Raw genomic sequence first — 12,456 nt, 5'->3', positions numbered from 1 at the left:
ATGCGCACGATGCAGTGCGTCGTTTGGTAGATTTTACAATATTGGCACAACTTGCATGCGCTGCAGACACCGCGTATGCCGGCAATGTCGCATTGAGATCAGAAACCACGCAGGAGATGACAAAGAAGTCGAGTGGATCTGCAACGTCTGCTACAAGATTGCGTAAGTATCTCACTTGAAATTTCCCAAACTCAGCCGTTTCTTTGCAAGGAATTTTTGCGAAAGATTAAATATCAAACATTAAATGTCAATTTTGTTTATTATTTAATATTAGTTAAATATTTAATAATAGTTGTTTATTAAATTTAATAATAATTATAGTAAAAAGATATGTTGCTTTTATAATATGTATGTATTGCAATATACAAAAAAAATATGACTAGAACATTTTAGTAAAAAAAAGCGTTAAATATGTCTCCAAAATAAAAAATAAAATCTCGTTGATTTTTATATAATATTTCAAGAATTTCTTGTTAAATTTTATAAAAATAACTTCGATGACTAATGCAAATAGAATAAAATTACGGAGACAAAATAACAAGCAAATGAAATATGTGAAACTTTAGTAATGCCAAATTAAAATAGAGAATACGTCTTTTCCGTATCGCGCTATTCTTTGTTTTCTGCACGTTTTTTATATGCGTTCATATAGTTTCAAACCCGTTCAATTTGCAGTGAATTACACGTCGTTACCGGTAAGTGGATGCACGAAAGTTCGATTTCCAGCAAATCTGTCAGCGAGAAAACAGCACATATTCCAGTGGACATATTGAATCGCAGCATCCGACGAGCTTGGACGATTAATGGTGCGTTCCAATATGTATAATATAATTAATCTTCCGTCGATGACTCGGTAGAAAGTACGAAGAAAAAGAAAATTCGTCTTTAATAGACAGCGAAAGCTATTAGAGAAATATTAGAGAACGTTAATTAATGTTACAATTATAGTAATTTTCATGTTGATTTCCTACTTGTTTCCTCACGTTCCTCGAGTCATGATTGCTTCCGCTTCATTCTGCATGTGACACACAGAGAATTTATACACAAAAAAAATTATTTTCTCTAAAGGTCCTCCAACACGTTGGTTAGCTGCGAGAAAGTCTCCAGAATTGCGAATATATCGCAGTTTACCATCTCGCCATCAGGATTATCAAGATCCATTAAAGGATTCAAACTTCGATGACAGAACATTATCGAAGCTTGAGAATTTGCGAGAAGGCAGATTGGACGTAAAGGACTGCGCTGAGAATGCCGGTAACAACTATAGAGATGCAATTGAAGCGATCGAGAAGAGCACATCGATTAACGAACGAACAAAACGAGAGAAACCAATCGTTAAAGAGGAGGAAGTGCCATCATTGGATATTATAAGATTTAATAAGAGAAGCGAACGCTCGGGTAAAGAGCAAGAGGATCCTGTGCAGGAGCAGTGCACACCGAGAATATCATTTATAAAACCGCCAAGAATCCTCACAAAGTTTATATCTCCGGACACAAAACCGAGCCCAACGAAGCATGGCGAGAGGAAATCAAATATTCCAATTTTTAAAAGGAGCTCCAAAGAGTTCGAAGATATCCGGAGCCCACAAGAGTCACCCAAGCGATCGCTTATTCCTCAAAGGTACTTCTTCTTTATTTTATAAGTGTTAAACATGACTTTAATTTTATCAACAAATTATTTTAAAATGAATATCATCTCTCTCTCTCTCTCTCTCTCTCTCTCTCTCTCTCTCTCTCTCTCTTTCTCTCTCTCTCTCTCCTCCTCCCTCCCTCTCTGTGATAGACAAACCTAGAGAAAAGTGACGTACAGGTCCAAAAATAGTTTTGTAACATTTTGTCGTATCTGTCGTCGTTTCCGAGATAACGATTTTTTCTAGATTTGTACGTCACATTTGTTTAAGCCTGTCTATCACAGAGAGGAGAAAGAGAGAGAGAGAATTCATGATAACAATAGATATTAATAGTGAAATTATTAATTATTAAATATAAACAAGCAATTCTTGATTAATATAAATAATTAAATAATTAAGTACATATTTATTTTTTATTTTTAATAATTTATATATAATTTATACACATTATATTATTACTTATTAATATTAATATATTAATACTAATCTACATTATTATTCTATAGATATAGAGGAAGCACTGATGATTTGCGTCGCAGTCGTGAGGACATAAGCGTGCCGAGCTTGATTCCAAAACTCTTATCCTCTCGCAGTAAGGAGGAGCGATTGAAGCGACAAGACAGTAAAGACGACATCCGTCCTTTATCGAGATCTGCACGAAAGGATTTCAAGGAAGAGAGCAAGTCACCGTCACTTGCCATTTCACAAACGTCCACCAATAAGGACGAAGTCTACAAGTCAGGAATAAGGATCTTTCGTCGTGAAAATAGTCGCGAGGACGTGGGCAGAGACAACGCGAATTCGATCAAAGAATCCACGAAAGGAAAGCAACAGGAGAAGCAAGAAAGAACGGAGGTTGTGGGCGGTGCAGCAAAAGTTGCCGAGTTGAAAGTTACCGACGAGTTACCGAATAGAACGAGACGCGAGGACGGCAAGGACAACGCCAACGAAAGATCGTCATCGGGAAGAAAGGAGGCACATGCCTCGATCGAATCGGACTCAACAGTACTGGACGCACAATCAGACGAGAAAGTTGATGCGAAACACCAGGACGCGAGGATGATCGATATGATCATCGCGGAAAACAGGACGCAGGACGAACGGATGCGGGAACAGGATACGATGGTCTTGGGTAACAAGGGGGACGAGAAGCATTTGCTAGCGACCCGAGAACCAATCGAATCCATCGTGGAAAATCAGAGGCAAAACAACAACGAAAAGGAAACACGGAACACTACGGAACAATTATTGGATATCGGCAGTGACGGTGACGTCATTGGAATCACCAATGAAAGAAAGGGCTCACTGGAGATCGGTTATGGAAAGAGGCCGGACGAGTTTCAAGTGGTCAGTGAATATGCTTGTGTATTGTTTGTGACATGTGGGCGCGATACACGCGGGCGTATCCGCGCGCGCGTGTGTGTGTGAAGGTGTTACCGACATCCTTTGCGAAACATGAGCCTTTTCTGTTGAGAATTAAATATATAATTAGTGATATTTCACTTTTCACTTTCACTTTCATTAATTATGATATTAAAAATGATCATAAGTAATAAGAAAAACTTGCGTATTTAATACTTATGGCAGAAAAGATTCATTATTAGAACATTCTTATACAGGGCGTTAAAAAAACATTCAATATTTATACGGTAGTACACGCGTAGTACTACAAAAGCCTTAGTAAACATAGGTCTAAAAGCCTTAGTAAACATAGGTATAAAAGACAGCACGACGCTTGGAGAAAAGATGTCGGCTGATAATTTATTCCAATTCTAGCAACATTTCTCGTTAGTACTAGCAGAAATCTATACTCTACAATTATTTATAAATGGAGTTTGTGCTGCAATTTTTTCAATTTTTTAGTATAAAACATACGGAACTTTTTTTTATATTTTTATAAGGAATTATAAAACTATGAAAAAAAATGCTACTGGAACTGTCATTATTTCCTTGTTAGAATGTCGTGCTAACTTTATGGATATCCAAAAGTAGTATCTGTAAAGTTAGCACATTCTATTAATAAAAAAAAGATAATGATAATTCTAGTATGCGTATTTCATAATTTTACAGTTCTTTATGAAAATAAAATTTTTATCCTACAAAAAATCAAAATTGAAAACATAACGTGTTCTTCACGAATCTAGCATGATATATCTAGTCTAAAGTACAGATAAATATTTCAATTTTTAGCTACAGATTCCATTAGTATTACTCGGGATTTATCAATATATGTAATTTGAAAACAAAATTCCAACAATTACCGATTTTACTATCTACATTCTATCATATAAATACGCGTTGAATGATTGTTTTTTAATACTCTGTATATTTATCAATCATTATTTTCACATAAATAACTTTTTTGTCAAGTTATATTAAATCTAAACTTTTTTTTACACACAAAATTTTGACTTTTCTTTAAAATTTATTATACTTTATTAAGTAAATTTCTTAGACAATAGATTTTCAAAATATATTTTATTTATTTTTCTGCTTAATTTTTTTTAAAGCAATAACTAATTCCAAGCGTGCAAAGTACAGAACATAAAAAATAAAATCACTACTATTCTGTTGCTTATGTAAGAAATGACGAAATAATATTATAATATCTTGGGAAGTGGCAGGAAAGTCTTATTCATAAAAGTGCTGATTACATATTTATGAACCTATAAAGAGAGAGAAAACTTACATACATTTGATTTTTTTTATTTATAATATTTATGACTATCGAATTACTTAATAGGAAGTTTTTGCAATAATATAGATCCAGATGTGAATGGTAAAATCACGTTATCCTTTTTTAAATTGATTGTTAAGAAGAAGATAACGTTAACATTCACCGTGTCTAGTAAACGATATTACAAAAGCTCTTTAATATATCGCTTCTAACTACGATATTGTTTGTCCATATTATTCCTTAAACAGGTACGACGAAAGTTCTCCAAAGAAGAATTCTCAAATCCAGATGACACTGACGACACTCCAAATAAGCGTTGTTCAAGTGTAAGATGATTGATTTACAAATATAATATTAATCGCAATAAATTCTACTTAATTTACGTTTCGAAGAATTTATAGTAAAATATTATCTATAATATTTATCTATTATAAATATTATAATAATTTTAATTGTAATAATAATAATAATTGGTAACACATTTAGAATTTTGAAAAATAAATTAATTAATAATTGAATTGTATTCAAATTAAATTACAAATTTTGAATTAATTACGTATATTTTATATTACTCATGTTATTATATTACTGTACACTTGACAGTCTGAAAGTTTTGCAAGTTTAATTGAATTCTCATTTTATTAACAGCATTTATCGCCAGAAGCCAGTCCATTGAGTACAAGATCGTCGAGATACAGTCCTCGGGAGAGCGAGAGCGAACCCACTCCTGCATTGCCGCGTAAAACCGGAGGAGACTCCTGTTCCGCTTCCCAGAGGATACGCGACGCTATTACGAGGACCAGGAGAGAATCCAACAGTAGCACAAGATACGAAAGTAGCGGCAGCGAAAGTGTTAGGTGTGTTATTCATGCACTTTGATGATATTAAGTGTCTTTAATATTTATATTTAAAAAAAACGTATAAATATTAAAATAAGCGTAACGTTGGTGTGTTACACATTTTTTTTCAATTTTAAAATAAAAAATTATATTAATTTTATAAAAGCAAAATTACATTCTTAAGATGCAAAAAATCTCCGAAATCACATTGTAGTTTTGTGTTTATCATGTAGATTAAGTGAGACCGGTTTGCACGGATATGCAGAATTGGCAAGGAAAGTAAAGTTCTTCGGAGGAAATGGTAATGGCTCGGTTTCGTCGACAATCGATGGCGATGAAGTTGTGCAACGCGACAGTGCAACCAGCGCAGGCGAGGATGAAATCAATGAAGATGGCCACGACAGAACAGGCCCAATTCCTTCGCAAGGAAGGACGATGCTGCGACGAAGGAGACAGTTCGATGCTCAAGGTAATTACAATTGTAATACGCAATTGTAAAATTATTAAAATATACATATAATTTTCCTAATTAAATCATTAAAACAATAACTTTGATGTATTAAATATTCGTTATTTAAACAATTGCATATTTAAATGGATTAGGGATCGAAAAGAATTTACTAACACTCGTTCTTAGAATCATTTAATTATATAAATTTTCTTCGTTGTTAATTGAAAGAGTTTTAGTTTTGTTTGTTTTCTCTAAGTTATTTACATTTTTAAAAAGCGTAACCGTAATTAATAATAACAAACAGTGCAATTATCGTATAATAGCTAAGTATCGTTTCGCTTTCGCGACTGTCTAGCTGCATATTGACTGCCGATAATTGTCGTAATTGCTCAATCGTGTACTCACGCGACTCTCAATTAAATTTTCGATATATGTTTTCATTATTTTTGCAACAATCGCTCAGAATCGAAATGTTGTGAGATTTTTTTTCCTTTGTTAATAAGTTTACAACGAAATGAACTTTCCTTGATTCTTAAACTTGAACTCATTTTACGATCTGCAGCAGATATCTAGATTAATTAATATATAGATTAATTAATATTAATAAAATAATAAAATTATTGTAATAAGAGAATAATTTTTCATTTGAGTAAAAATTCTTATCTAGATTTTTGATTAAATTTGTATGCATAGAAATACTCCTTCTTATTTGTTTATTTACTATCTACTACATGTTTATTTATTATCTACGTACTCTATTTATTACCTACGTACTTTACTCTCTACTAAATATTCTATTCACTAACAGATATATCTACATATATAAAGAATATATAGCCACTCATAATGATAAGCTCATCGATTATCGAAGCCTTTGAGTAAACGTCCTAGTTGAAAGTGGTCAGTATTCTCTAACAAAACCGTGCGAATCCAGTGATGTCTCATTGTCACTTTTAAAAAACACGTTTAAACTGCGAGACAATAAATTCATTTTTGACTTAATATTGCGTCTAAGTGTTTTGCGATAATAAAATCATATCTAAAATTATAACTAAAATTCGTAGAAAGTACGGAACAATAGTTCATAACATTGTACCGTAATTAATGTATCGTGAATAGGTTAACGAAATGATATCTATTAATGAGAGAAGAATAATTAATACAATATCGAAAAAACATTCTTATTGATTTTTATCGCTTTTAAGAAAGAAGTTTTAAGAAAATTTTGCTAATTGATCTTATATTCTTAAGTATTCTTAAGTATCTCAATAATATCTCGGGAAATATTAATAGTTTTTACTTGATATTATGTCAATTTTTTTCCTTCATGTCTTCAATGAAATCTCCATTTTCATTTTCGATAAGCATCGCGTTTCAAGCACGATTAAAGAGCAGAATTAAAGGATATTAAAAGAGCAATTACTTTTAATCTCGTATTTCGTCAGCCACGAGAGATTCAATGGAATGTGAGAAAGGAATGCATTCAAAGTTTAATAATACATAAAACGCTTGACATGCATATTTCGAATCAATGTCGATCTTCATATCAAACATACCTGTGATTTTACTCGATATCAATTGTAAAATCCGAGTCGAGCGCAAATCACATAATTCACTCAGGGATCGATCGTTTTATTTTGTAAGTTTTTTCGTGATTTGTTTCGATGTGTGTGCTTTCTGCAAACATGACGCTATCAAGAATATTCCAATTGTCAATCACGTTTCTATTGTCGATGTACTTTCTCATTTTCTACGCCGGAATGGTCGTGATTTTGTATTTGCTGTTGACGAGAAGTGATTAGCAATCAACATCAAAATGTGACGATGCATCTTTTTCTCCTTTAACGTTTCACAAAAATATTTTTGCCAAGAATGAAACAAAAAATAGATGAAAGGTATGCTTAATTTATATAAAGTATATAAAGTTTATATAAAGTGGATCTACAGCAAGCTATCATAAATTAATATCTCAAATGTTTCACTCAAGATATATCAAGTCTCACTTCAGTTATATTCCTCAACCGTCTGACACCCGTATCCTTTCACTAATTCGTTCATTGTTATCTTCTTTGCATCGTTACATGTTAAATTGATGGCAGCTTATTATCACCACGTTTTGAGCCATAAAATCTTGAGATTCATGAGTCCGTTCGCTCATGAATCTCAAGATTTTCGTCCTAAATTCCGAATAAAATTCTTATCTGCTCATCCCTACCGTCCATTCTTGCCCGAGTATGATCGTTTTAGCACGGAATCATCCGTACGTGGCGCGACGGCGAGCGAAGCGGGCGGTGGGCAGCAGGTGAGGCGAAGCGAAGCAGGGCCCAGGGAAACAGCATAGGAATAATAGTGTAACAACGTTCCCTGCTGGCACTGTATAGTCCGCTCACCTGCGACGCGAATATACGGGGTGTTGCAGAATCACCGCTCGATGAGCAAGGAATAATAAAATGTGCGGACGTGATTATTGCATTAATTCGTCGGATTGTAAAAAAGCCACGACTCCCGTCACTCTTGCATTAAGAATCTTCTTTTGATATGATTATATTTTGATCGATATCAAAGATAAGAAAAAAATACAATAAATATTTGAATAGATTTTTTTTTTATGAATTACTCTAGATGGAATCGCAAAACTTCGAAAGCCCCGATATTAATAAAATTCTTATATTTAAAACTGTCTTAAGGATGTGTATAATCTCTGTCAAAAGTAAATTGGAAATTTGGTTCGTATAAAAATAAATGTTATGCACATATGAAACAATTCGATAATGTCATTATATTTATATTTAACAATACAGTTTTATAGTTTAAATAAATTTTTTTTCATTTTATGTTATTTTTTAAAAACATTTACACTTCTTATGTGAAATAATTTTTTAACCTACGTTCTAAATCGCTGCTAAATGTTTTGTATTATTTTCAAATACAGTAGTATAAATAAATCTGTAATTTTTTCGATACTTTTTCGATTTTTTTTCGATATTTTTTCGACATTTTGTTAAAAAATACGTGTAATATATTCTTAAATAATCTTAAAATATCATACGTCAATCACACAGTATTAGCATTTTAAAAGCATTTTAAATTTTTGCTTAAGATTTATGATGATTTTAAAATAAGAACCAACTATAATTACCGATCTAAGATCTCTAAGTTTTTGTTCAGTTTGTTCACGGAGAAGATACCACCGTTTTTCGTCATTGTGAAATATGTTTTTTTGTTTGTAACTAAAATAGCGTTGCAAGCAGGAAAAAAGATACGGAAGATAGCGGATTGCTTTATTGAATTAGTCACCCGATATAGTACGACGTAATGCACTATAGCGTCGGGATACTATGTGTTGTAGTAAGGTAGTGACCGACGCTGCACGGGATTCAGGTGTGCCCCTTGGTGTAGACGCTCTCAGTTTAGCGGCGGTAGCCCACGCGAATCGCTCGCCTTACCTTCTTCGAGTTGGCATGGTGACCAGAGCCGCCTTTATTTCGCGACAAGAAAAGAAAATGAAGAATTCAATCCTTCGCGTTGCCGATCTCTTTGGTTTCTTGATAGTGGTTTCTTTGAAAGTGGTGACCGAATGTTTCGAGCTTTCCCAAGTCAATTTTCATATATTCTCGGATGATCAATGAAAGAAACAATATAATTCGATAAAATAGTTGAGAAGGTACATCTGTATCTTCGTTAATGTTCATGTGAAATATCAGTTTTTTTTTAATATCGAAGAAAGTATTTCTTAAAAAGAAATGTGTAGTTACATCTTGTTCAAAATAATGATATCGACAAAAAACTTTCTATATATAACTTTTCATGCATTTCAGAATTATATCTTTGACATAATTCTAAATTACATACACAGTCACTAGTCTCTTCTCGTACTGTGAAAGACATCAGTGATACCAAATTATAAATTCTTTGAAAATCTCTTGGAAATTTTTTTTAGATCTTATTTGAAAAATTTTTTAAAAGTTTTACAAAGTGTGTAATTTTATATCTCCAAATGTATGTGTCTTTACGTACATGCGATGACAGCCAAACCATTCGAGGAAAAGATTAGAAAAATTTGATTAGAACTCTAAGTTGTTTGGTAAGGCTTCATTGCGGTTATATTTCGGTGCATTGACAGACAGCGAATCAGAACGTTTTGCAAAACTTTGCGAGAGTTGAGAAACATTTTATTTGACGCTGACACTTTTTCACGAAAAGTCACTGCACGATCACGCTTCACTTTAAATGTAATAAGTAATATCTTAAGATGCTAATATGGCTTTGTGATTGATTTATGACATTTTAAAACTGTACTAAAATAGTTTTAAATATGTATAAGAAATTATGAATATCGGCTATAAACTTTCAATCATAATATTTAATTTTGCAAAAAAATTAGATAAGATTAGATAAGATTAAATCGAAATTGAAATAATCATTTCAAATTGATGAAAATCAATTTCAATATTTCAATTATGAAGAAATAAATAAAATATAAATAAATATATTTTATGCAAAGCAATTAATTGTATACATAATATTATGTTAAGAAATCTATTGTACTAACAATTTCGTGATTTCTTTTTATCGCATGCTATTTTCATACAGTTACAATAATGAAATATATACAATGAATAATATATAATATGAATACAATTGCAAACAGTGAAAAAATTCAAAAATTTATCGATTTTATATCGATGCTTTTTAATAATAAAAAAATAAAATATAGTTCTCTGCGAAATTAGAAAAAAATTGTATCGAAGTTATTTCAGCCATTGATAACATTTTATTTATTTAATTTCATAAAAAAGAAATTTAATATCTCCTTCAAATAGAAAATTTTAATTTCTCAAAATTAGCCTATCATTATATTCTACTGCTTAATATTTCAATAGCCCCATTTTATATCTTTAACGATAAGCTAAATATAATTTCATATTTAAAGTGGATCACATGACATAAATTATAGACTTACCTCAGGTTAGCACTAACAATTGTAGACTCCAACATAAATATGAAGTAAGCCCATAATTTGCGAAGTTTATATAGATATTCAAAGTAGATCTTACGAATTACAGATTTATCTAACTCTAGAATTGACAATTGCAGGCTTTAACATAAAAAGGTTTCTTTCAAATGATATACAGAGTATTTGATAAGTAATAATAAAACTTTCGCATAGGGATAGAGCGGACTAAACTAAGTCGAAAAGTCCTCTACAATTTTCACAATAATTAACAAAAATCGCTAAATATTGATTTTCAATAATTTTTTACTCAAAAACTATCAACTTTACAGAGAAACAACAAGTAACAAAAATTGTTTATTTTCTTCTCGTAGAGCTCTGAGAATGTTTTCACAATTTTTTAGTACAGCATATTCTCATGTTAAAAATAGAGAGAGAGAGAGAGGGAGGGAGAGAGAGAGAGAGAGAGAGAGAGAGAGAGAGAGAGAGAAGAAAATGGAAACAAAGGTGGAAGACGTGTAGAAGACGTGTCAAATGAAACAGAGATTTCTGAATTCCAATTTGTGTGAAATAAAAATAATTAAAAATGCGAATTTAAGTCTTTAACGAGGATGATTAAATAAACAAGAAAAAATTAAAATAGCTCTATAATTTATGAAGTATACATATCAAAAATAAAATTCAAAATTGACTTTCTCTTTGCCTTTCCCTCTCCCTTCCTCTCTCTCTCTCTCTCTCTCTCTCTCTCTCTCTCTCTCTCTCTCTCTCTCTCTCTTTCTCTCTCGTAACGCCATTCAGGAGAAGTCAGGAAGGTACGGTTGGTGGTAATAACGCAAGGGGCCCTCGTGGAAAAATCATACACACGGTCAGAAACGACGGGCCTCCCTCGTGCCATTGACCAGGTAATTCAACGACGCGTAAAAAACAGACATATAAATGCGCCAACAGAGCAGGCCCTGATTCTTCTCTTTCGTGTTCCATTCACACTAAATCGCCACGATATTTGATCGTGCTCCATTTTTTCATACATAGACACGAGAAGTACATAATTTAAAACAAACGAGATAATGAAATTGAAAATTTTAATTAAAACAAAGAAAGAAACAAAAGATCTCGAAAAAATATAATTTAAGAAACAGAATAAAGGAATTGAGAAACTAAGAAACTAGTAAAATATAATAAATTTATCTCATTGCATAAAATCTATACTATATTGCATTGTAAATAAAAACGATGTTATTCTCTTTCTTCAAGAAAGGAAAAATCTGGAATCGAGAAAAGAGATTTTAAAAACATTTTTGCGAGGATCATCCAAATTTTTCGCGAAGAAGCATCATCGGGATTTCGCAATCGTTTACGAAGGCAATTGTAAAGCGGATTTGCGCGCTCGCGAAGGATGTAATTTATCGAGTACGTAGTAGCACAGTAAAGAGGTACTGAGGGGAACACATAGAACTAAGGTGGTGTAACGTAACCAAGAAGAGATTTAGACGCCGCCGCGCGCCATTCCGTTGGCGGATCACAGGCTAAAAGCGCATTGTGTTTCGAACTGTACAATAGATATAAATCCAATCTTCCTACGTATGTCGCTGATGCGTGAGCTAAGTCACAAAGTACAAAGAGTTTTTCGCACACGCGATGTATTACGTTGCTTATTATCATACCACTTTCCTATCGTCACTATTATTAGTACTTCGCGAATGTAATTAAGTGTATGTTTTCTTCTTTTATGCATCGACATATTGTATCATCTTCAATTTAAAAAAGATGAAAAATTATTGATTGAATAGATAATCCTGAAAAGAAGATATTATATTTTCGATTTTAGATATATTATATTGTTAGATAAATTATATTGTTAGTATTCTGTGTGTTTGGTGATTACAATATTATATGTATATATC

The 12,456-nt window shown here is 32.3% G+C and overlaps 1 protein-coding gene across 1 annotated transcript in view; it reads left to right on the top strand.

Annotated features, from left to right (window-relative positions):
- Positions 1–6: 6 nt before the first annotated feature.
- LOC108691820 overlaps positions 7–12,456 on the top strand; it is a 42,142-nt gene continuing 29,692 nt past the window's right edge. The window contains exons 1-7 of the mRNA XM_018199734.1: positions 7–162; positions 676–806; positions 1,069–1,621; positions 2,138–2,978; positions 4,557–4,634; positions 4,957–5,165; positions 5,381–5,616. Of these exons, the coding sequence (XP_018055223.1) occupies positions 56–162; positions 676–806; positions 1,069–1,621; positions 2,138–2,978; positions 4,557–4,634; positions 4,957–5,165; positions 5,381–5,616 (2,155 nt within the window). The 5' untranslated portion in view covers positions 7–55. The remainder of the gene's footprint in view (positions 163–675; positions 807–1,068; positions 1,622–2,137; positions 2,979–4,556; positions 4,635–4,956; positions 5,166–5,380; positions 5,617–12,456) is intronic.

The sequence above is a fragment of the Atta colombica genome, unplaced genomic scaffold, assembly GCF_001594045.1.
Source record: "Atta colombica isolate Treedump-2 unplaced genomic scaffold, Acol1.0 scaffold52, whole genome shotgun sequence".
NCBI lineage: Eukaryota > Metazoa > Arthropoda > Insecta > Hymenoptera > Formicidae > Atta > Atta colombica.
The sequence above is the reverse complement of the archived record's forward strand: the minus strand, read 5'-3'. Positions and strand labels throughout refer to the sequence as shown.